Source organism: Nerophis lumbriciformis, linkage group LG38, assembly GCF_033978685.3.
Source record: "Nerophis lumbriciformis linkage group LG38, RoL_Nlum_v2.1, whole genome shotgun sequence".
NCBI classification, from domain to species: Eukaryota; Metazoa; Chordata; class Actinopteri; order Syngnathiformes; family Syngnathidae; genus Nerophis; species Nerophis lumbriciformis.
In genome coordinates this window covers 8,988,020-9,015,142 of record NC_084585.2, presented here as the reverse complement: position 1 = coordinate 9,015,142, position 27,123 = coordinate 8,988,020, and the positions used below count along the sequence as shown (strand labels likewise).

General features: G+C 38.3%; 1 protein-coding gene across 2 annotated transcripts in view; it reads left to right on the top strand.

Annotated features, from left to right (window-relative positions):
* mapkapk3 (MAPK activated protein kinase 3) overlaps positions 1-26,899 on the top strand; it is an 85,165-nt gene extending 58,266 nt beyond the window's left edge. For both annotated transcript variants that reach the window (XM_061932257.1, XM_061932256.1), the window contains 3 exons: positions 11,804-11,889; positions 12,002-12,082; positions 26,396-26,899. In XM_061932257.1, coding sequence (XP_061788241.1) covers positions 11,804-11,889; positions 12,002-12,082; positions 26,396-26,551 — 323 coding nt within the window. In that variant the 3' untranslated portion in view covers positions 26,552-26,899. The remainder of the gene's footprint in view (positions 1-11,803; positions 11,890-12,001; positions 12,083-26,395) is intronic.
* Positions 26,900-27,123: the final 224 nt, after the last annotated feature.

Sequence of the window (27,123 nt, the reverse complement as noted above, 5' to 3'; positions counted from 1 at the left end):
GTGTGGCACCGAATGGAGATAAGCGTCTCGACAGACGTCACAATATTTGAACAATGATGACGAAAACTGTTGTCTCTGTCGTGTCCGTGTGTCGAAAATTGTTATGCGCTTATTTTTTTATTTGATTTTGTGCGTGGCATAGATTTGCCGTGCGCAGAGGACGCTTGAGCAGGCGCGCACCTTAGCGGCTGCGCTAGCATCACAGCTAACGTTAGCCATGCCGCTACCTCGCTCTCTGCTGGGAGAGGACGTATACGTATGTGACGTATGTCGTGACAGTATGTGACGTATGACGTGACAGTATGTGACGTGTATAAGAAGGTGCGCTTGCTGTCTGTGAGAGGGAGACACAGGAAAGAGTGAGAAGAGCCTGTCGTGTAATGCCAGCAGCTAAAAGCAACTGCGTGAGAATTCACAGACGTGTGGATGTGTTGAAGGTGTGCTGGAAAATGCGGAACGGAAATTACGGAGCAGCAGAAAAGTGGAATGTATTATTTAAATCGGTGCGTTGGAAAACACGGACCGTAGTTTTTTTTAAACTGGATCTGGATCGGCATTTTCCCATGCCTTGCCGATACGCAATTTTTGACAAATATCGGCAGCCGATCCGATCCAAATATCGGATCGGGACATCCCTAGACTCAAGTAAACAACACCAACATTTTATAGGTTCTATTGAAAATATATAACAATACACACGGCGCTCAATAATCTATCAACATTTTTTAGTAGGACTTTGGTAAGTTATGAAGCTGCACCGCTTGATGGATTGTTCTGTGCTTCAATATACGAGTATTATTCAATCAATTCCTTTATTGTCATTGTCATAATAACACTTAAGTCATACATGTCAACGAGATTTTGTTTGAGCTTTGTCTAGCTGCATAGAAACTGCATTGAAGTGCAGGTTGACCATAGTTTACAGTTTAGCATTGTCAAGAAGATCGCGAATAGAGGGGTGTGGGGGTGGGAACAGTTAGATGTCTGATGGGTGTTACGTTGATGTTGCAGCCATGCAATGTCCAGAGCACAATTATTGACGTGGTGAAGAGTCAGGTATTAAGATGGTCCGGGACAGCAAAGGGGCAGGCTGTTCATTTAGCAGTCTCACAGCCTGGGGATACAGACTGTGAGACATTCTGGTGGTCCTGGCGCGAATCGATCTATTCCTCCTTCCAGAGGGTAGCATGCTGAAGAGGCCATGTGCTGGGTGGTATCTGTCCTTCAGGATGTTGTGTACTCGCTTTAGGCAGCGAGTCGTGTACATGGCACTCATCTCTGGGAGTATCGTCCTTGTAATTTTCCCCGCCGCTTTAACCACTCGCTGGAGGGCCTGTCGGTTCGCTTTAGTGCAGCTAGCAAAGCACACTAAAAAGCCGTAAGGTTAGGACTTATGGTGTGTGTATAAGGTAAGACATATTATCTGGCGTTTCGTTTCACAATATTATGCAAAAGCAACTTTTCTTACCTTCTGGTACCTGCTAATCTGTATTTGGGATCTGCATAAGTCCTGAAAATATGTGCGCGTCCGCTTTTGTAGTTCGTGCCGACACCATAGTCGATAAGCTTCTTCTTTTTCTTTATCTTCTTGTGATGGGACATTCATCCTCCGTTGTTGCCATTTCTAACATAAAGTAGTGTAAAGTTCTTACTTATATCTGTCAGTGAACTCGCCATGAAAGCGCTAAAACATACCGGTGTAGTGAGTTTACATTATTCACCCAAGGAACTTTAGTTATTAGAGAGTTCCGGTCGGACGGTTTCTCACGGAACACATTTCCGGTGTTGTTGTTGCACTAGTGAGCCACGGATGAGGAGATGCTGCTCCGTTATTGATTGAAGTAAAGTCTGAATGTCATGGTGATCCTGGCGCGAATCGATCTATTCCTCCTTCCAGAGGGTAGCATGCTGAAGAGGCCATGTGCTGGGTGGTATCTGTCCTTCAGGATGTTATGTACTCGCTTTAGGCAGCGAGTCGTGTACATGGCACTCATCTCTGGGAGTATCGTCCTTGTAATTTTCCCCGCCGCTTTAACCACTCGCTGGAGGGCCTGTTGGTTCGCTTTAGTGCAGCTAGCAAACCACACTAAAAAGCCGTAAGGTTAGGACTTATGGTGTGTGTATAAGGTAAGACATATTATCTGGCGTTTCGTTTCACAATATTATGCAAAAGAAACTTTTCTTACCTTCTGGTACCTGCTAATCTGTATTTGGGATCTGCATAAATCCTGAAAATATGTGCGCGTCCACCTTTGTAGTTCGTGCCGACACCATAGTCGATAAGCTTCTTCTTTTTCTTTATCTTCTTGTGATGTGACATTCATCCTTCGTTGTTGCCATTTCTAATATAAAGTAGTGTAAAGTTCTTACTTATATCTGTCAGTGAACTCGCCATGAAAGCGCTAAAACATACCGGTGTAGTGAGTTCACATTATTCACCCAAGGAACTTTAGTTATTAGAGAGTTCCGGTCGGACGGTTTCTCACGGGACACATTTCCGGTGTTGTTGTTGCACTAGTGAGCCACGGATGAGGAGATGCTGCTCCGTTATTGATTGAAGTAAAGTCTGAACGTCATTAAAACAGTCAGCTCCGTCTTTTGACACTTCTTCCACTCCCGTCCTTGCACGCTACACCGCTACAACAAAGATGACGGGGAGAAGATGCTGTCGAAGATGAGTCACGTAAATAAGACCGCCCACAAAACGGCGCATCCTGAAGCGACTGTCGGAAAGTGGCTTGAAGATGATCTGTAAAACATCATCTATGCAACATTTTGACCAAAGAACCACCATTACCGTATTTTCCGCACCATAAGGCGCCCTGGGTTATAAGCCGCACCTTCAATGAACGGCATATTTCAAAACTTTGTCCACCAATAAGCCGCCCCATGTTGTAAGCCGCATCTAACTGCGCTAAAGGAATGTCAAAAAAACAGTCAGATAGGTCAGTCAAACTTTAATAATATATTAAAAACCAGCGTTCTAACAACTCTGTTCACTCCCAAAATGTACGCAAATGTGCAATCACAAACATACGTATATCAACATGGACAGAGCTGCGTGAAAAAAGCCACCCGGCCTCTTCGCGTAAACTTAAACTTACCTTAACCACTCGCTCATCTTTTCTTCATCCATCCCTTCGAGTTAGCTTTTATGATGACGCCGGCTGGAAAGGTCTCTTTTGGCAAGGTCTTCCTTTTGAATATCACCATGGGTGGAAGTTTCTGGCCATTAGCATGGCAAGCTAGAACCACAGTGAAGGATGACTTCTCATTCCCTGTGGTGCGAATATTCACCGTACGTGCTCCCGTTGTATCCACAGTGCGGTTCACAGGAATATCAGTTGCTGTGAAATAGTAATCCGTGTGCGGATGGAGAGATTGCGTCTTTTCATGAACCGGATCCCGGTCGCTTAGTAGGAGCCATTTTGTGGTCTTTACAGATGTAAACACACAAAGGAAATGAAACGTACGGTGATATCCGCGCGCTTTTTCTTCTTCTACGCGGGCGGGTGGTTGCTTACAGTAGAAGAAGAAGCGCTTCCTGTTCTATGGGGGCGGGTGCTTACCTTGGCGGTTGCTTGCGTAGAAGAAGAAGCGCTTCCTGTTCTACCGGGAAAAAAGATGGCGGCTGTTTACCGAAGTTGCGAGACCGAAACTTTATGAAAATGAATCTTAATATTTATCCATATATAAAGCGCACCGGGTTATAAGGCGCACTGTCAGCTTTTGAGAAAATTTGTGGTTTTTAGGTGCGCCTTATAGTGCGGAAAATACGGTACATATTATGTAGACCACAAGGAAGTGTTTTACTTTTAGAAAAAAATAATAATAATATGACTCCTTTAATGCGCCCTATAATCCGGTACGCCGTTTGTATGAAAATCGGCCCGACTAGACCCGCTCATCGGCAGTGCGCCTTATAATCCGGTGCGCCCTATGGTCCGGAAAATACAGTACGTTGGCCCAGAGTGGCCCAAATCAGATTTTTTCAAAATCAGATTTTTTTTTCCAGCTGACTATTTAGATTACAAGTAAAAATGTGATCTTTATCAGACGACAGTATAAACACGCAGAGGTCCCAATGTGGCCTCGATGTCACTCGCATGCGCGGTTCGATAAAGTGATAACAAAGTCATTTGACAAGATTCCGTAAATGTTTGTGTGTGCGAGAGACAGACCGGCCTGAAGCACCAAATGAACAGATAATGTCTCAGTAAAGTCATTGCTTTTAAAAATCAATGTTGTGCAACGATGCCGAAGCATTCTTAAAATGTGAATGAGTCACACATAGTCAGAGATGTCACAGTCATTTGGGATAAAAATCTGTTGTAGATGACGGTCACTGTATGAACAAATTCTTATCACGGTTAATGTGACCCAAATCAGCATGGTTATTATTATTATCGCAGTTATTTTAAATGTGCTAAAAAGTTTATGCTGAAATCTTTTAACCAAATATTTAAAAAAACACAAACAACACATTCAAAATGATTTCCTTTGTTGGATAACCCCGAAAGGGACAAGCGGTAGAAAATGGATGGATGGATGGATGAATGGATGGATGGATGGATAAGCATTATTGTAAATAAGAACAGTTTTTCCTGTACCTCAAGTATTAATTGAATGAATCGGATTCTGGAAATGTAGTTTATTTTCACACTCGCCCAAGCAAAAGTGCCTAAAAAACTACACTCACCAAGTTTTCGTTTGATAGGGTCACGCTTCACGGCATTATTGTCAAGATTTTGAAACCACAATACCGCAATCAATCAATCAATGTTTACTTATATAGCCCTAAATCACGAGTGTCTCAAAGGGCTGCACAAGCCACAACATCATCCTCGGCTCAGATCCCACATCAGGGCAAGGAAAAACTCAACCCAATGGGACAATGATAAAACCTTGGAGAGGACCGCAGATGTGCGACCGGTGCAATGGACGTCAAGTGGATTTAGCATAATATTGTGAGAGGCCAGTCCATAGTGGATCTAACATAATAGTGAGAGAGTCCAGTCCATAGTGGATCTAACATAATATTGTGAGAGTCCAGTCCATAGTGGATCGAGCATAGTATTGTGAGAGTCCAGTCCATAGTGGATCTAACATAATATTGTGAGAGTCCAGTCCATAGTGGATCTAACATAATATTGTGAGAGTCCAGTCCATAATGGATCGAGCATAGTATTGTGAGAGTCCAGTCCATAGTGGATCTAACATAATATTGTGAGAGTCCAGTCCATAGTGGATCTAACATAATATTGTGAGAGTCCAGTCCATAGTGGATCGAGCATAGTATTGTGAGAGTCCAGTCCATAGTGGATCTAACATAATATTGTGAGAGTCCAGTCCATAGTGGATCTAACATAATAGTGTGAGAGTCCAGTCCATAGTGGATCTAACATAATAGTGAGAGTCCAGTCCATAATGGATCGAGCATAATATTGTGAGAGTCCAGTCCATAGTGGATCTAACATAATATTGTGAGAGCCCAGTCCATAGTGGATCTAACATAATAGTGAGAGTCCAGTCCATAGTGGATCTTACATAATAGTGAGAGTCCAGTCCATAGTGGATCTAACATAATAGTGAGAGTCCAGTCCATAGTGGATCTAACATAATAGTGTGAGAGTCCAGTCCATAGTGGATCGAGCATAATATTGTTAGAGTCCAGTCCATAGTGGATCTAACATAATAGTGTGAGAGTCCAGTCCATAGTGGATCTAACATAATAGTGAGAGTCCAGTCCATAGTGGATCGAGCATAATATTGTAAGAGTCCTGTCCATAGTGGATCTAACATAATAGTGTGAGAGTCCAGTCCATAGTGGATCTAACATAATATTGTGAGAGTCCAGTCCATAGTGGATCTAACATAATAGTGAGAGTCCAGTCCATAGTGGATAGAGCATAATATTGTGAGAGTCCAGTCCATAGTGGATCTAACATAATAGTGTGAGAGTCCAGTCCATACTGGATCGAGCATAATATTGTGAGAGTCCAGTCCATAGTGGATCTAACATAATAGTGAGAGTCCAGTCCATAGTGGATCTAACATAATAGTGAGAGAGTCCAGTCCATAGTGGATCGAGCATAGTATTGTGAGAGTCCAGTCCATAGTGGATCTAACATAATAGTGTGATAGTCAAGTCCATAGTGGATCTAACATAATAGTGAGAGTCCAGTCCATAGTGGATCTAACATAATAGTGTGAGAGTCCAGTCCATAGTGGATCTAACATAATATTGTGAGAGTCCAGTCCATAGTGGATCTAACATAATAGTGAGAGTCCAGTCCATAGTGGATCTAACATAATAGTGAGAGTCCAGTCCATAGTGGATCTAACATAATAGTGAGAGTCCAGTCCATAGAGGATCTAACATAATAGTGTGAGAGTCCAGTCCATAGTGGATCGAGCATAGTATTGTGAGAGTCCAGTCCATAGTGGATCTAACATAATAGTGTGAGAGTCTAGTCCATAGTGGATCTAACATAATAGTGAGAGTCCAGTCCATAGTGGATCGAGCATAATATTGTGAGAGTCCTGTCCATAGTGGATCTAACATAATAGTGTGAGAGTCCAGTCCATAGTGGATCTTACATAATAGTGTGAGAGTCCAGTCCATAGTGGATCGAGCATAATATTGTGAGAGTCCAGTCCATAGTGGATCTAACATAATAGTGTGAGAGTCCAAGTCCATAGTGGATCTAACATAATAGTGTGAGAGTCCAGTCCATAGTGGATCTAACATAATAGTGAGAGTCCAGTCCATAGTGGATCTAACATAATAGTGAGAGTCCAGTCCATAGTAGATCTAACATAATATTGTGAGAGTCCAGTCCATAGTGGATCTAACATAATAGTGAGAGTCCAGTCCATAGTGGATCTAACATAATAGTGAGAATCCAGTCCATAGTGGATCGAGCATAATATTGTGAGAGTCCAGTCCATAGTGGATCTAACATAATAGTGAGAGTCCAGTCCATAGTGGATCCAACATAATAGTGAGAGTCCAGTCCATAGTGGATCTAACATAATAGTGTGAGAGTCCAGTCCATAGTGGATCTAACATAATAGTGAGAGTCCAGTCCATAGTGGATCTAACATAATAGTGTGAGAGTCCAGTCCATAGTGGATCGAGCATAATATTGTGAGAGTCCTGTCCATAGTGGATCTAACATAATAGTGAGAGTCCAGTCCATAGTGGATCTAACATAATAGTGTGAGAGTCCAGTCCATAGTGGATCGAGCATAATATTGTGAGAGTCCTGTCCATAGTGGATCTAACATAATAGTGTGAGAGTCCAGTCCATAGTGGATCTTACATAATAGTGTGAGAGTCCAGTCCATAGTGGATCTAACATAATAGTGTGAGAGTCCAAGTCCATAGTGGATCTAACATAATAGTGTGAGAGTCCAGTCCATAGTGGATCTAACATAATAGTGAGAGTCCAGTCCATAGTGGATCTAACATAATAGTGAGAGTCCAGTCCATAGTGGATCTAGTTAATAGTGAGAGTCCAGTCCATAGTAGGGCCAGCAGGAGACCATCCCGAGTGGAGACAGACAATACTGTTACATCCCTGATAAACACACAATTAACAGGCCCCAATTCAAACAATATCTATAAAACACCACTAGATGGCAGTATGGCTATGTCAGCACGTTTTGAAGACAGGTCTATAGCTCAGGGGTGTCAAACTCATTTTAGCTCAGGGGCCGCATGTAGTAGAATGTGTGCACACGCGGGCCGGACTATTAAAGTCATGGCATTAAAACTAAAAAATAAAGACAACGTCAGGTTGTTTTCTTTGTCTTACTTTGGCCAAAAATAGAACAAACACGTTCTGAAAATAGTACAATAAAAATATAGAAAAAAAATACCGGCAGCGGTAAAGTTTAGATCCATGAAGGAAAGAAAATGTGTTTTCATTTATATATTTTTTTTTAATGAATTAAATAACGTTTATGACAACCTTTTTCCAAAACACAATATAGAATGTGAGATATAACAGGATAATGCATACATTTATCATTTGTTTTCAAAACGCTTACAAAAAAGTGTGACCCCAAAAATGTACTGTGGGAGCAATGTTCCCTCTAAGGTGCGCGCCTGTGCAATTGCGCACTGCTCAAGCGTCCTCTGCGCACGGCAAATCTATGCCACGCACAAAATCAAATAAAAAAATAAGTGCATAACGATTTTCGACACGACTCGGACACGACAGAGAAAACAGTTTTCGTCATCATTGTTCAAATATTGTATCGTCCGTCGAGACGCTTTGAGGACATGAATTCCATCAATCACTTTACTGAGCAAAACTCTTTATTGTCGGCCATAAACACATCACCAAAACATTAGTAAAAAACATTATATCTAGCAAAAGTGGTCATTTTCTGCAGTACAAACCAGACCAAAAGCAACTTTGTTATATCAACAGCAGCCGCTCGCTCTTTCTCACTTGCGTCAACACATGCACATATGGCACTTAGCCAGTGATGCGTTTACAGCCACACAAAAAGTCGGACAACTCCAACACCACACATAAAGTGTCATTCCAGGTCGTTACACTATGATTTACCAATCAAATGTGTGCTTATTCTAGTGTCATTTATTAGAAATATTAATTTATAAATATTAATCATGAAATGCTGTTAGTATATTAAATAAATACTAATAAAAATATATTTTTTACACACAGGAAGTTGCAGGAATGTACACATGATTCCCTGCTTACATCTCATTGTGCAACATGTGAATGTTTTAATGGGAACTAAATGCAATGTCTGAAAGGGGTACAAATTATTTTCAAAGCAGGACCTCCACCCAGACAAACAATACAAGTACACAGTTCATGAAAAACAATATGTTTTGTTATTGTCACTGTAAGTGGGCCTAAACACTGCTTATTCTAGTGTCATTTATTAGGAATCTTAATTTATAAATATTAATCATGAAATGCTGTTAGTATATTAAATAAATACTAATAAAAATATATTTTTTACAAACAGGAAGTTGCAGGAATGTACACATAATCCCCTGCTTACATCTCATTGTGCAACATGTGAATGTTTTAATGAGAACTAAATGCAATGTCTGAAAGGGGTACAAATTATTTCCAAAGCAGGACCTCCACCCAGACAAACAATACAAGTACACAGTTCATGAAAAACAATATGTTTTGTTATTGTCATTGTAAGTGGGCCTAAACACTTATATTAGAAATGGAAATGACTGCTGTCATTTGATTATAATAATAAGAGAATGTTGTCTGTCTATCTGTGTTGGCTCTGCGATGAGGTGGGGACTTGTCCGGGGTGTACCCCGCCTTCCGCCCGAATGCAGATGAGATAGGCTCCAGCACCCCTCGCGACCCCGAAAGGGACAAGCGGTAGAAAATGGATGAATGGATGGAGATTGAACTTGTTATTTAGTCATGTTTGGGACAGGTGTGCTGCTGGTGTAGCCACAGTGTGCACATCTGATGTTGCTCACATGGGCTCCACTGAATGTTCAGGGAGTTTTTGCGTTTGCTCACACATATGAAAAATTAGAGGGAACATTGTGTGGGACCCCATTTTGATGACTTGATGGGGTCCCTGGGACCCCATTTTGACACTTCCTAGCGCCAACACTAATGGAGTATTGGTGCATGCAAAACAGCAGCAGGCGGCTGTGGCCTGTGGGCCGCTTCTAATACTAATCAAATATCATCCCGGGGGCCATAGATCGATCATTCGCGGGCTGGATCTGGCCCGCGGGCCTTGACTTTGACACCACTGGTCTAGCTCCAATATGTCTCTTCAAAGAGTTAGCAGTTTTAGTTTACTTTTGTTTAGTTGTATTTTATAGTGGTAAACCTCTCTTTTTTTTACCATTTCAACTAGGGATGTCCCGATCCGATATTTGGATCGGATCGGCCGCCGATATTTGCCAAAAAATGCGTATCGGCAAGGCATGGGAAAATGCCGATCCAGATCCAGTTTAAAAAAAAACTCCGGTCCGTGTTTTCCAACGCACCGATTTAAATAATACATTCCACTTTTCTGCTGCTCCGTAATTTCCGTTCCGCTTTTTCCAGCACACCTTCAACACATCCACAGGTCTGTGGAATCTCACGCAGTTGCTTTTAGCTGCTGGCATTACACGACAGGCTCTTCTCACTCTTTCCTGTGTCTCCCTCTCACAGACAGAGAGCGCACCTTCTTACACACATCACATACTGTCACGTCATACGTCACATACTGTCACGTCATACGTCACATACGTATACGTCCTCCCCGAGCAGAGAGGTAGCAGCATGGCTTACGTTAGCTGTGATGCTAGCGCAGCCGCTAAGGTGCGCGCCTGCTCAAACGTCCTCTGCGCACGGCAAATCTATGCCACGCACAAAATCAAATAAAAAAATAAGCGCATAACAATTTTCGACACACGGACACGACAGAGAAAACCGTTTTCGTCATCATTGTTCAAATATTGTAATGTCTGTCGAGACGCTTATCTCCATTCGGTGCCACACGTCCACACCATCAAAATGCCGAGGCAAAAATTTCCAGATCAACACCGTCTGAAAAAATTAGTGATCTATTTAGTTGTGATTTCCTTCTCTGCATGAAAGTTTAAAAGTAGCATATATTAATGCAGTATGAAGAAGAATGTTTTAATGTAGACATGCAAGCCTTGAAAGAAAATGTTGAAAATCAAGACTACATTTCCTGCAAATGGGTGCATTTCTACCCTATATTTTAACTTTAGATTTATTCTCATATCAAACTCTTTTGGCTGTCTTTTTGACACTTACATCCGGCGCCCCCCTCCACACCCTGGATTATAAATAATGTAAATAATTCAATGTAATTATCTTGTGTGATGACTGTATTATGATGATAGTATATATCTGATAGTATATATCTGTATCATGAATCAATTTAAGTGGACCCCGACTTAAACAAGTTGAAAAACTTATTGGGGTGTTACCATTTAGTGGTCAATTGTACGGAATATGTACTTCACTGTGCAACCTACTAATAAACGTCTCAATCAATCAATCAAAACACATAGAATCATCATACTGCTGTGATTATATGCATCAAGTGTTCATTCAAGGCTAAGGCAAAATATCGAGATATATATCGTGTATCGCAATACGGCCTTAAAATATCGCAATATTAAAAAAAGGCCATATCGCCCAGCCCTAGTTTCAATGATGCCATTTCTGTTTGTCATGTATAATTTTGTCTATTTTGTGTTTCTCCTTGAATAAACAGGTCAGTTTCTTGTTACCAACCATTGTGTATTATTCAAACTCCCCTAATTCAGCTGGCTAGTTGTTATCAAGAGTACTAAAACCCTTTTCAACATGATTCTGACAACCAAGTAGACTAAATAACTTTAAACTTTAATACATGCTCGGATAGGCCAGTATCGGTCAGTATCGGTATCGGATCGGAAGTGCAAAAACAATATCGGTATCGGATCGGAAGTGCAAAAACCTGGATCGGGACATCCCTAATTTCAACTGCACCATCAGTTAGGTGACCTTTGTAAAAGACTCCACATACTGACATTATTTCATATCATAACACATTTTCACCTAATACTTGTCTTTATGCTTACACGATGGTCAAAAATAGGACTTAATGCTCTGCCTGCGTGGTTAAAAACATTGAATTGAGTTCATTTCAACATTGGAAGTTTCACTTTTTGTATTTGCTAACAGTTTACAACTTTTTCTTTGACTTAATTGGTTTGACGTGCCATTATAATCACTTCAATTATCCTAAGTTTGTTTTCCTCTACTAGGTAAAGACTTGATTAACCAGCTGCTGAAGACGGACCCCAATGAGAGAATGACCATCACCCAGTTTATGAATCACCCTTGGATTAGTGTAAGTTTACTTTGCCACACACACCCACACACAAAATGTATATTGTTGCTACTACTTTTTGTTTATTCAACACAGTGTTTACACATCATGTTGTTGTTGTTGCACTCTGCAGCAGTCCATGGCGGTTCCCTCCACGCCGCTCCACACCACCCGGGTGCTGACTGAGGACAGAGAGATGTGGGAGGACGTCAAGGTCTGAACTGCACCAACACTGACCCCCTCTGGTCATTGTGCGACATTACAGAACAAATCACAGCAAAGTAGTTTTAATACCAACACAAATACAGTATATACACTAGTAATTACATTCAAACTACAAAAAAGTGCATTGTGGTAGTAATTGTTTGTCTACCACGCAGATGGTTAAACCATAATAATGTCAGCTTTTAATTCACATTGAATTTAATGGAGGTGGATCTTCAAAAGTGCTCACAAGACAAGAAGCGTGTACCGTATTTTCCGCACTATAAGGCGCACCTAAAAACGTCCAATTTTCTCAAAAGCTGCCGGTGCGCCTTATAATCCGGTGCGCCTTATATATGGACCAATATTGAGCCACAACAGGTCTCTCAACCCCAGCCTCTACTGTAGCGTCTATTCTATGCGCCCTATAATGCGGTGCGCCTTATATTGCGGTGCGCCTTATATATGAACAAAGTTTTAAAATAGGCCATTCATTGAAGGTGCGCCTTATAATCCAGTGCGCCTTATATATGGACCAATATTGAGCCACAACAGGCCTCTCAACCCCAGCCTCTACTGTAGCGTCTATTCTATGCGTCCTATAATGTGGTGCGCCTTATATTGCGGTGCGCCTTATATATGAGCAAAGTTTTAAAATAGGCCATTCATTGAAGGTCCGCCTTATAATCCGGTGCGCCTTATATATGTGAAGTGAAGTGAATTATATTTATATAGTGCTTTTCTCAAGTGACTCAAAGCGCTTTACATAGTGAAACCCAATAACTAATTTACATTTTTAAACCAGTATGGGTGGCACTGGGAGCAGGTGGGTAAAGTGTCTTGCCCAAGGATACAACGGCAGTGACTAGGATGGCGGAAGCGGGGATCGAACCTGCAACCCTCAAGTTGCTGGCACGGCCGCTCTACCAACCGAGCTATACCGCCCCCTATATGGACCAATATTGAGCCACAACAGGTCTCTCAACCCCAGCCTCTACTGTAGCGTCTATTCTATGCGCCCTATAATGCGGTGCGCCTTATATATGAACAAAGTTTTAAAATAGGCCATTCATTGAAGGTGCGCCTTATAATCCGGTGCGCTTTATATATGGACCAATATTGAGCCACAACAGGTCTCTCAATCCCAGCCTCTACCGTAGCGTCTATTCTATGCGCCCTATAATGCGGTGCGCCTTATATATGAACAAAGTTTTAAAATAGGCCATTCATTGAAGGTGCGGCTTATAATCCGGTGCGCCTTATATATGGACCAATATTGAGCCACAACAGGTCTCTCAGCCCCAGCCTCTACTGTAGCGTCTATTCTATGCGCCCTATAATGCGGTGCGCCTTATATGTGAACAAAGTTTTGAAATAGGCCATTCATTGAAGGTGCGCCTTATAATCCGGTGCGCCTTATATATGGACCAATATTGAGCCACAACAGGTCTCTCAGCCCCAGCCTCTACTGTAGCGTCTATTCTATGCGCCCTATAATGCGGTGCGCTTTATATATGAACAAAGTTTTAAAATAGGCCATTCATTGAAGGTGCGCCTTATAATCCGGTGCGCTTTATATATGGACCAATATTGAGCCACAACAGGTCTCTCAACCCCAGCCTCTACTGTAGCGTCTATTCTATGCGCCCTATAATGCGGTGCGCCTTATATATGAACAAAGTTTTAAAATAGGCCATTCATTGAAGGTGCGCCTTATAATCCGGTGCGCCTTATATATGGACCAATATTGAGCCACAACAGGTCTCTCAACCCCAGCCTCTACTGTAGCGTCTATTCTATGCGCCCTATAATGCGGTGCGCCTTATATATGAACAAAGTTTTAAAATAGGCCATTCATTGAAGGTGCGCCTTATAATCCGGTGCGCCTTATATATGGACCAATATTGAGCCACAACAGGTCTCTCAACCCCAGCCTCCACTGTAGCGTCTATTCTATGCGCCCTATAATGCGGTGCGCCTTATATTGCGGTGCGCCTTATATATGAACAAAGTTTTAAAATAGGCCATTCATTGAAGGTGCGCCTTATAATCCGGTGCGCCTTATATATGGACCAATATTGAGCCACAACAGGTCTCTCAACCCCAGCCTCGACTGTAGCGTCTATTCTATGCGCCCTATAATGCGGTGCGCCTTATATATGAACACAGTTTTAAAATAGGCCATTCAATGAAGGTGCGCCTTATAATCCGGTGCGCCTTATATATGGACCAATATTGAGCCACAACAGGTCTCTCAACCCCAGCCTCTACTGTAGCGTCTATTCTATGCGCCCTATAATGCGGTGCGCCTTATATTGCGGTGCGCCTTATATATGAACAAAGTTTTAAAATAGGCCATTCATTGAAAGTGCGCCTTATAATCCGGTGCGCCTTATATATGGACCAATATTGAGCCACAACAGGTCTCTCAACCCCAGCCTCTACTGTAGCGTCTATTCTATGCGCCCTATAATGCTGTGCGCCTTATATTGCGGTGCGCCTTATATATGAACAAAGTTTTGAAATAGGCCATTCATTGAAGGTGCGCCTTATAATCCGGTGCGCTTTATATATGGACCAATATTGAGCCACAACAGGTCTCTCAACCCCAGCCTCTACTGTAGCGTCTATTCTATGCGCCCTATAATGTGGTGCGCCTTATATTGCGGTGCGCCTTATATATGAACAAAGTTTTAAAATAGGTCATTCATTGAAGGTGCGCCTTATAATCCGGTGCGCCTTATATATGGACCAATATTGAGCCACAACAGGTCTCTCAACCCCAGCCTCTACTGTAGCGTCTATTCTATGCGCCCTATAATGCGGTGCGCCTTATAATCCGGTGCGCCTTATAGTGCGGAAAATACAGTACTTATTAATGATGAGAGACAATAATAATAATGATAATAATGAGAGACGGGCAATGAAGATACAGCATCCGGAAAGTATTCACATTTTTTGGAACCAATTAGAGATGTCCGATAATATCGGACTGCTGATATTATCGGCCGATAAATGCTTTAAAATGTAATATCGGAAATTATCAGTATCTGTTTCAAAAAGTAAAATGCATGACTTTTTAAAACGCCGCTGTACTTACTGGTACACGGCCGTAGGGAGAAGTACAGAGCGCCAATAAACCTTAAAGGCACTGCCTTTGCGTGCCGGCCCAATCACTGAATATCTACGGCTTTTCACACACACACAAGTGAATGCAAGCATACTTGGTCAACAGCTATACAGGTCATACTGAGGGTGGCCGTATAAACAACTTTAACACTGTTACAAATATGCGCCACACTGTGAACCCACACCAAACAAGAATGACAAACACATTTCGGGAGAACATCCGCACCGTAACATAACATAAACACAACAGAACAAATACCCAGAAGCCCTTGCAGCACTAACTCTTCCGGGACACTACAATATACACACCCCCGCTACCAACCCCCCCACACCTCAACCTCCTCATGCTCTCTCAGGGAGAGCATGTCCCAAATTCCAAGCTGCTGTTTTGAGGCATGTTAAAAAAAATAATGCACTTTGTGACTTCAATAATAAATATGGCAGTGCCATGTTGGCATTTTTTTTTTTCCATAACTTGAGTTGATTTATTTTGGAAAACCTTGTTACATTGTTTAATGCATCCAGCGGGGCATCACAACAAAATTAGGCATAATAATGTGTTCATTCCACGACTGTATATATCGGTATCGGTTGATATCGGAATCAGTATTTAAAAGTTGGACAATATGGGAATATCGGATATCGGCAAAAAAGCTATTATCGGACATTTCTAAATAAAAAATTTTTTTATATTTTTATGCATATGTAAATGTATTCAGTTATAAACATTCATTCACTTTCTTCTTTCCTTCATGGATCTAAACTTTACCACTACCGGTATTCTTTTCAATATTTTTATTGTAATATTTTCAGAATGTGTTTGTTCTATTTTTGCCCAAAGTAAGACAAAGAAAACAACCTGAAGTTGTCTTTATTTTTTTGTTTTAATGCCATGATTTTAATAGTCCGGCCCGCGTGTGCACAGATGTTCCTCCATGCGGCCCCTGAGCTAAAATGATTTTGACACCCCTGCTTTAGGTGTATGCGCTCGCCACTTTATTTTGTGTAGCATTCAATACCACAAATCATCTGATTTACAACAATACTAGAACATTCTGAATGCAATAATATAAGCTTTATAAAAATGTGGAATAGTGTTTACTTAAGTTACCTGCTCTAAATGATATTCAGTTCTATAATTTATTGTGTTTCTAATTGTATTATTAGAGTTTATTATTACCGCGTACAAACATGTGTTTGTATAATAGCGACACACAACTTGTTTTTGCGCCTTTGTGTTACACAATTGCATATCACAGTTGTGTGTGAAAGGAATGAGAAGCAATCCCTCTTATTAGTTGAATGTGCAAGTCTGGTGTGATAAGAGATAATAATAATAGAGTACATCATAGAGAGTAATGTCATGGAGGATTGTTGCGCAATGCTGTTGTTGTTTTAAGATTTCACTCCTGTATAACCGACGTCTTTCTTCATCTTATTCTCAAGTGTGACGGATAAAAGGTTGGTAGAAGTTCAATTTTGGCGATTTCTGAAACTGGTTCGGGGTTCGGCGGAGGTCAAAACACACCCGACTCATCGTGTAAATACAAACTTCTCCCTATCGGCGTATTACGGATACGGCAACAGCTGACTGATTTGCAGGTGTGTAATTTGTTGTGAGTTTATGCACTGTGTTGGTTTTGTTGTTTGAACAAGGTGATGTTCATGCACGCTTCATTTTGTGCACCAGTGATAAAACATGGTAACACTTTAGTATGGGGAACATATTCACCATTAATTAGTTGCTTATTAACATGCAAATTAGTAACATATTGGCTCAAACTAGTCATTATTAAGTACTTATTAATGCCTTATACGGCATGGCCTTATTATAACCCTGACCCTAACCAAATAACTCTAAATTTAGTCTTTATTACTTAGAATATGTTCCCCTAGTGTCCAAATAACTCTAAATTAAGTCTTTGTTACTTAAAATATGTTCCCTTAGTGTCCAAATAACTCTAAATGAAGTCTTTGTTACTTAGAATATGTTCCCCGAGTGTCCAAATAACTCTAAATTAAGTCTTTGTTACTTAGAATATGTTCCCCTTGTGTCCAAATAACTCTAAATTAGTCTTTGTTACTTAGAATATGTTCCCCTAGTGTCCAAATAACTCTAAATTAAGTCTTTGTAACTTACAATATCTTCCCCGAGTGTCCAAATAACTCTAAATTAAGTCTCTGTTAATAAGAATATGTTCCCCTAGTGTCCAATTAACTCTAAATTATGTGTTTGTTACTTAGAATATGTTCCCCTAGTGTCCAAATAACTCTAAATTAAGTCTTTGTTACTTAAAATATGTTCCCCTAGTGTCCAAATAACTCTAAATTAAGTCTTTGTTACTTAGAATATGTTCCCCTAGTGTCCAAATAACTCTAAATTAAGTCTTTGTTACTTAGAATATGTTCCCCTAGTGTCCAAATAACTCTAAATTAAGTCTTTGTTACTTACAATATGTTCCTCGAGTGTCCAAATAACTCTAAATTTAGTCTTTGTTACTTAGAATATGTTCCCCTAGTGTCCAAAAAACTATAAATTGAGTCTTTGTTACTTAGAATATGTTCCCCTAGTGTCCAAATAACTCTAAATTTAGTATTTGTTACTTAGAATATGTTCCCCTAGTGTCCAAATAACTCTAAATGAAGTCTTTGTTACTTAGAATATGTTCCCCTAGTGTCCAAATAACTCTAAATTAAGTCTTTGTTACTTAGAATATGTTCCCTTAGTGTCCAAATAACTCTAAATTAAGTCTTTGTTACTTAGAATATGTTCCCTTAGTGTCCAAATAACTCTAAATTAAGTCTTTGTTACTTAGAATATGTTCCCCTAGTATCCAAATAACTCTAAATGAAGTCTTTGTTACTTACAATATGTTCCCCTAGTGTCCAAATAACTCTAAATGAAGTCTTTGTTACTTAGAATATGTTCCCCTAGTGTCCAAATAACTCTAAATTGAGTCTTTGTTACTTAGACTATGTTCCCCTAGTGTCCAAATAACTCTAAATGAAGTCTTTGTTACTTAGAATATGTTCCCCTAGTGTCCAAATAACTCTAAATTAAGTCTTTGTTACTTACAATATGTTCCCCGAGTGTCCAAATAACTCTAAATATAGTCTTTGTTACTTAGAATATGTTCCCCTAGTGTCCAAATAACTCTAAATTAAGTCTTTGTTACTTAGAATATGTTCCCCTAGTGTCCAAATAACTCTAAATGAAGTCTTTGTTACTTACAATATGTTCCCCGAGTGTCCAAATAACTCTAAATTTAGTCTTTGTTACTTAGAATATGTTCCCCCGAGTGTCCAAATAACTCTAAATGAAGTCTTTGTTACTTAGAATATGTTCCCCTAGTGTCCAAATAACTCTAAATTAAGTCTTTGTTAATAAGAATATATTCCCCTAGTGTCCAAATAACTCTAAATTTCGTCTTTTTTACTTAGAATATGTTCCCCGAGTGTCCAAATAACTCTAAATTTAGTCTTTGTTACTTAGAATATGTTCCCCTAGTGTCCAAATAACTCTAAATGAAGTCTTTGTTACTTAGAATATGTTCCCCTAGTGTCCAAATAACTCTAAATGAAGTCTTTGTTACTTAGAATATGTTCCCCTAGTGTCCAAATAACTCTAAATTAAGTCTTTGTTACTTAGAATATGTTCCCTTAGTGTCCAAATAACTCTAAATTAAGTCTTTGTTACTTAGAATATGTTCCCCTAGTGTCCAAATAACTCTAAATTAAGTCTTTGTTACTTACAATATGTTCCCCTAGTGTCCAAATAACTCTAAATGAAGTCTTTGTTACTTAGAATATGTTCCCCTAGTGTCCAAATAACTCTAAATTGAGTCTTTGTTACTTAGAATATGTTCCCCTAGTGTCCAAATAACTCTAAATTAAGTCTTTGTTACTTACAATATGTTCCCCGAGTGTCCAAATAACTCTAAATATAGTCTTTGTTACTTAGAATATGTTCCCCTAGTGTCCAAATAACTCTAAATTAAGTCTTTGTTACTTAGAATATGTTCCCCTACTGTCCAAATAACTCTAAATTGAGTCTTTGTTACTTACAATATGTTCCCCGAGTGTCCAAATAACTCTAAATATAGTCTTTGTTACTTAGAATATGTTCCCCTAGTGTCCAAATAACTCTAAATTAAGTCTTTGTTACTTAGAATATGTTCCCCTACTGTCCAAATAACTCTAAATTGAGTCTTTGTTACTTAGAATATGTTCCCCTAGTGTCCAAATAACTCTAAATGAAGTCTTTGTTACTTACAATATGTTCCCCTAGTGTCCAAATAACTCTAAATGAAGTCTTTGTTACTTACAATATGTTCCCCGAGTGTCCAAATAACTCTAAATTTAGTCTTTGTTACTTAGAATATGTTCCCCCGAGTGTCCAAATAACTCTAAATGAAGTCTTTGTTACTTAGAATATGTTCCCCTAGTGTCCAAATAACTCTAAATTAAGTCTTTGTTAATAGGAATATATTCCCCTAGTGTCCAAATAACTCTAAATTTCGTCTTTTTTACTTAGAATATGTTCCCCGAGTGTCCAAATAACTCTAAATTTAGTCTTTGTTACTTAGAATATGTTCCCCTAGTGTCCAAATAACTCTAAATTAAGTCTTTGTTACTTAGAATATGTTCCCCTAGTGTCCAAATAACTCTAAATTAAGTCTTTGTTACTTACAATATGTTCCCCGAGTGTCCAAATAACTCTAAATGAAGTCTTTGTTACTTAGAATATGTTCCCCTAGTGTCCAAATAACTCTAAATTAAGTCTTTGTTACTTAGAATATGTTCCCCTAGTGTCCAAATAACTCTAAATATAGTCTTTGTTACTTAGAATATGTTCCCCTAGTGTCCAAATAACTCTAAATATAGTCTTTGTTACTTAGAATATGTTCCCCAAGTGTTCAAATAACTCTAAATGTAGTCTTTGTTACTTAGAATATGTTCCCCTCGTGTCCAAATAACTCTAAATTAAGTCTTTGTTTCTTAGAATATGTTCCCCGAGTGTCCAAATAACTGTAAATTTAGTCTTTGTTACTTAGAATATGTTCCCCTTGTGTCCAAATAACTCTAAATTAAGTCTTTGTTACTTAGAATATGTTCCCCTCGTGTCCAAATAACTCTAAATTTAGTCTTTGTTACTTAGAATATGTTCTCTGAGTGTCCAAATAACTCTAAATGAAGTCTTTGTTACTTAGAATATGTTCCCCTAGTGTCCAAATAACTCTAAATTAAGTCTTTGTTACTTAGAATATGTTCCCCTAGTGTCCAAATAACTCTAAATTAAGTCTTTGTTAATAAGAATATGTTCCCCTAGTGTCCAAATAATTCTAAATTTAGTCTCTGTTACTTAGAATATGTTCCCCGAGTGTCCAAATAACTCTAAATGAAGTCTTTGTTACTTAGAATATGTTCCCCTCGTGTCCAAATAACTCTAAATTTAGTCTTTGTTACTTAGAATATGTTCTCCGAGTGTCCAAATAACTCTAAATGAAGTCTTTGTTACTTAGAATATGTTCCCAGAGTGTCCAAATAACTCTAAATTTAATCTTTGTTACTTAGAATATGTTCCCCGAGTGTCCAAATAACTCTAAATTAAGTCTTTGTTACTTAGTATATGTTCCCCTAGTGTCCAAATAACTCTAAATTGAGTCTTTGTTACTTAGAATATGTTCCCCTAGTGTCCAAATAACTGTAAATTTAGTCTTTGTTACTTAGAATATGTTCCCCTAGTGTCCAAATAACTCTAAATATAGTCTTTGTTACTTAGAATATGTTCCCCTAGTGTCCAAATAACTCTAAATTAGTCTTTGTTACTTAGAATATGTTCCCCTTGTGTCCAAATAACTCTAAATTAAGTCTCTGTTACTTAGAATATGTTCCCCGAGTGTCCAAATAACTCTAAATTGAGTCTTTGTTACTTAGGATATGTTCCCCTAGGGTCCAAATAACTCTAAATGAAGTCTTTGTTACTTAGAATATGTTCCCCGAGTGTCCAAATAACTCTAAATTAAGTCTTTGTTACTTAGAATATGTTCCCCATACTAAAGTGTTACCAAAAACATATAACTTTGTCTTGAATTTAAAAAAATAAACATTTTATTTTTCACTAAAGAAGGGTTCGGTGAATGCGCATATGAAACTGGTGGGGTTCGGTACCTCCAACAAGGTTAAGAACTTAAACGTCGGTTCAAAAACAAGAAAAAAAAATACAAAAATTAGGGGTATTTTATTTGAACGAAGCAAAATTATCTGCCAATAGAACAAGAACATTTGGCTTGTCAAGACTTTCCAAACCAAGTAAAATTAGCTAACCTCAATGAACCCAAAAATACCTTTAAAATAAGAATATTCTCACTAATAACAAGTGCACTTTTCTTGGTAGAAAAAAAAAATGAGACCTTTTTGCTCAATATGTTGAAAAAACATTCTTAATGCTAGTTCCATTATCTTGACATAATGATATGCGCTCGGCATTACATTTCTTGAAACCAGCAAACTTATACTAAAAACTAATTTATTGTTCTTAATGGAAAGGCAACAAGGCAAGCGCTTGTTACTCTCGGGGTCTCCTAGCCGCTCAGGCAAATCATATTGTCTAAAAATGCATTTTTCCATGGATAACATGACATCATCATGCCAAGTGCGTGCTCTTTCAGTCAATTAGTGCGCATATATACAGCCCGGCCCCCGGCCAAAATGTTTTTAATTGTAATTTTGAAGAATTTATCTGAATGTGCATGAACTATTTCTGTTCAAAATTGTTAGAAATGTCACATGTTAAATGTTTAAATATTAACTTTATTAACTAGTTTACTGTACTGTGCCAACTGTACTACTATATGAGTACCTATTTTCTATTGTTTCATTGAAAATAAAACAGCAAAGTAAATTTGGCTGTCATCTGTTTTAATTATGAGACACAATTGTGTCAAAGTCATGATTTTTTTTTTTTCATGCTTGAAATAAGAAATGATTACTTTAAAAAAGTAGTTTTATACTTGTGAGTGTTGATGACACAGCTTTGCAACACTTGATATTCTAGTTTCAAGCATGTTTTACTCAATATAGGTCATCAAATCTCAGCAACAAGCTGTAATATCTTACTGAGATCATTTAGGACCAAAAAAAACAAGTAAAACACTCTAACATAAAATCTGCTTAGTGAGAAGAATTATCTTATCAGACAGAAAATAAGCAAATATCACCCTTATTTGAGATATTTCATCTTACTTAGATTTTAGTTTTTGCAGTGCGTGTCAGAAAAATACAGTCTCAGATGTAAGAATGAAGAAGCAAATGAGCACAAACTATTGCACTAACATGGAAGTTTAGCAGCGTTAGAGGAACTGCGTCACATTTGCAACTTCCTGCACCTTCACAGTTACTACATGACAAGCCCAGGTGGTGTAATAGTACACACTACTACTGCCTTTTTTTGCAGATGGCCCAAGCCTGAATGCATAAAAGGGAGGGTTGTGTTATATTTAGTGTACAAACTAAGCCTACCTTATTTTTCCGACCATAAGGCGCACTGACGTTGAAGGGGTCTATTCGGGGCTATTTTCATACAGAAGGCGCACCGGATTATAAGGCACATTAAAGGGGTCATATTATGATTTTTTTTATGCATCTAAAATACTTCATTAGGGTTGTTCCGGTACCAAAAGGTATTTCGATACTTTTCTAAATAAAAGGGACCACAAAAAAATTAGCATTATTGGCTTTATTTTAACAAAAAATCTTAGAGTACATTAAACATATATTTGTTATTGCAATCCAAGAACAATTTAGTCCTTAAATAAAATAGTGAACATACTAGACAACTTGTCTTTTAGTAGTAAGTAGGCAAACAACGGCTCCTAATTAGTCTGCTGACGTATGCAGTAACATATTGTGTCATTTTCAGCTGGCAAAGCTTACATCTGGATCGAAAAGCATCAAGTCGTATCACATCGAATCATAATGTTTTACAAAGTATTGTTAGTGAATAGTATTGGAACCCATTCATATCGGATCGCCATTTAACGTAGAGATGCACACCCCTAATATATATATGTACATATATTTACACACACATATACTGTGTGTGTATGTATATATACCATATTTTTCGGACTATAAGTCGCAGTTTTTGGCTGGGCTCCAGTGCGACTTATATATGTTTGTTTCCTTTTTTATTATGCATTTTCGGCAGGTGCGACTTATACTCTGGTGCGACTTATACTCCGAAAAATGCGGTGTATATATATATATATATATATATATATATATATATATATATATATATATATATATATATATATATACATATATATATATACATATATATATATATATATATATATATATATATATGAGAGTAGGCTCCAGCACCCCCTGCGACCCCGAAACAGGTTACACCGACGTTGACCATATAAAACAACTTTAACACTCTTACTAATAATGCGCCACACTTTGAACCAAAACCAAACAAGAATGACAAACACATTTCGGGAGAACATCTGCACCTTAACACAACATAAACACAACAGAACAAACACCCAGAATCCCATGCAGCCCTGACTCTTCCGGGCTACATTATACACCCCTGCTACCACCAAACCCCACCCCAACCCTGCTCCCTCACACAAACCCCCCCCCCTCTGTGCGACGGTTGAGGTGGGCGGGGTTTGGTAGCGGGGGTGTATAATATATCCCGGAAGAGTTAGGGCTGCATGGGATTCTGGGTATTTGTCCTGTTGTGTTTATGTTGTGTTACTGTGCAGATGTTCTCCCGAAATGTGTTTGTCATTCTTGTTTGGTGTGGGTTCACAGTGTGGCGCATTATTAGTAAGAGTGTTATAGGTTTTTTTTATACCGCCACCGTCAGTGTAACCTGTGTGGTTGTTGACCAAGTATGCCTTGCTTTGTATGCAGTGTTATTTCAAATGTTTATTCTTGGTGTTGGCTTTTATCAAATACATTTCCCCAAAAAATGGGACTTATACTCCAGTGCGACTTATATATGTTTTTTTCCTTCTTTATTATGCATTTTCGTCCGGTGCGACTTATACTCCGAAAAATACGGTACATACATACATACATATATACAGTATGTGTGTGTGTGTGTATATATATATATATATATATATATATATATATATATATACTGTATATATATTTATTAGGGGTGTACATCTCTACTTTAATTGGGCAAAAAAAATAAACAGTATATGTTACATTATTTTTTTTGCCCAATTAAAGTAGAGATGTACACCCCTAATAAATATATATATATATATATATATATATATATATATATATATATATATATATATATATATATACACACACACACACACACATACTGTATATATGTATGTATGTATGTACCGTATTTTTCGGAGTATAAGTCGCACCGGCCGAAAATGCATAATAAAGAAGGAAAAAAACATATATAAGTCGCACTGGAGTATAAGTCCCATTTTTTGGGGAAATGTATTTGATAAAAGCCAACACCAAGAATAAACATTTGAAAGGCAATTTAAAATAAATAAAGAATAGTGAACAACAGGCTGAATAAGTGTACGTTATATGAGGCATAAATAACCAACTGGTATGTTAACGTAACATATTATGGTAAGAGTCATTCAAATAACTATAACATATAGAACATGCTATACGTTTACCAAACAATCTGTCACTCCTAATCGCTAAATCCCATGAAATCTTATACGTCTAGTCTCTTACGTGAATGAGATCAATAATACTATTTGATATTTTACGGTAATGTGTTAATCATTTCACACATAAGTCGCACCCCCGAAAATATGACAAACTATGAAAAAAACTACGACTTATAGTCCGAAAAATACGGTATGTATGTATGTATATATATATACACATACATACATGTATATGTATGTATGTATATGTATATATATATATATATATATATATATATATATATATATATATGTATGTGTGGGAAAAAATCACAAGACTATTTCATCTCTTATATATATATATATATATATATATATATATATATATATATATATATATATATATATATATATATATATATATATATATATATATATATATATATATATATATATATAGACACATACAAACGTATATGTATGTATGTACATATACTGTGTATATATATTTATATATATGTATATATATACATATATATATACACACACACAGTTATAGACATATATAGTTATATAATTACTTCAGTTCTGTCAAGACTGGGACTGTGGCTTGGTTTGTTCTCCCGTGGTGCAAATGAACTGGACTGGTCAAGGCTTGAAGGTGGGTACATGATTTATTTAAACTATCAAAAAAGGAATAAACGAAAAGCGCGCACAAAACTAGACTATAAACACAAAACTTGCACATTGGCAGAAACTATGAACAATTAAACAAAACACTAACTGTGGCTTAATAAACAAAAACTTACTTGGCATGGAACCGGCATGAAAAAAAGAGTAGCAAGGGTCATCAGGGTGTGGAGAGTGTGCAGGAGCATAAATGCGGGGATGTCGTCAGGACGAACAACAGAAAATGAATGAACTTAAATACTATGGACATGATTAGTGAAAGCAGGTGCGTGACTCAAAACGTGAAACAGGTGCGTGACGTGACAGGTGAAAACTAATGGTTGCTATGGTGACAAACAAGAGTGCACAATGAGTCCAAACGTGGAACAGGTGAAACTAATGGGTAATCATGCAAACAAGACAAGGGAGTGAAAAGCCAGAAACTAAACAAAACATGACTTAAAACAAAATATGATTACACAGACATGACAAGTTTGTCTACTTATTTATTGTAAAATGTTGTAGTTTACATGTTATTATATTGTTATATATCATGTACTGCAAAAAAGAGCCAAGATAAAGACTAGATTTTAGGAAAAAAATTGTGACGTTAACTAGCTGCATGGACAAATAATTTTACATGATTAAAAAAAGTATTTTATTCTTTAAAAAAGCATTATTCAACTTGGGATTCCTAAATTAAGGATCCTTGAGATGTTGCAGAATCTTTGAACAAGATTTTGTATGTGGGGGGGAAACTAAATATTCTTAATTTTAATATTTCTAGAAAAATTGGTCCTATATGGACACAATTCTGCCACCTCCACATTTAACCGCCGGCGTGTCTTCCTTGTGACGTGTCCCAGGAGGAGATGACCAGCGCCTTGGCCACCATGCGCGTGGACTACGACCAGGTGAAGATCAAGGACCTGGACACCTCCAGCAACCCGCTCCTCAACAAGAGGCGCAAGAAAGCTGCGGCGGGGGCCAAGAGCAGCGGCACGGCCTGTCAAAGTCAGTGACAACCTTCCATTCTACACCCGTGGGTGCTCTCGCCGTGAAGGCAAAGCTTTGGACGGTTTAAGTGGATAAATAGACAACATTAAAATCTTGACAGACTTTTTACACAGCCTCGTGTTTCTAGGAGGTTTTTTAAATGACATTTGTAGACTCAGATATATGACATGCTAGGTTTGATACAGTATTTGAAGTTTGCACTGACCTGGTGTGGCCAACACACCAACTGTGGACAGACTGTGAAAGTGGAGATTTCCAGCCGCTGTTTATTGTCAGCATTCACACGACTCTGGTGTGATTTACTCTTCAACCTTGAGAGTATTTTTAATTGAAAATAAAACGGCCAATCAATATAGTGTGTCATTTGTGAGCTGCGACACGTGTTTCTCTTCAGGCTTTAGTAAGGTCTGGGGTAGGGTTGTTGTCCCTATACCAATATTTTGGTACCGGTACCAAAATGTATTTCGATACTTTTCTAAATAAAAGGGGACCACAAAAAATGGCATTATTGGCTTTATTTTAACAAAAAATCTTAGAGTACATTAAACATATGTTTCTTATTGCAGTTTAGTCCTTA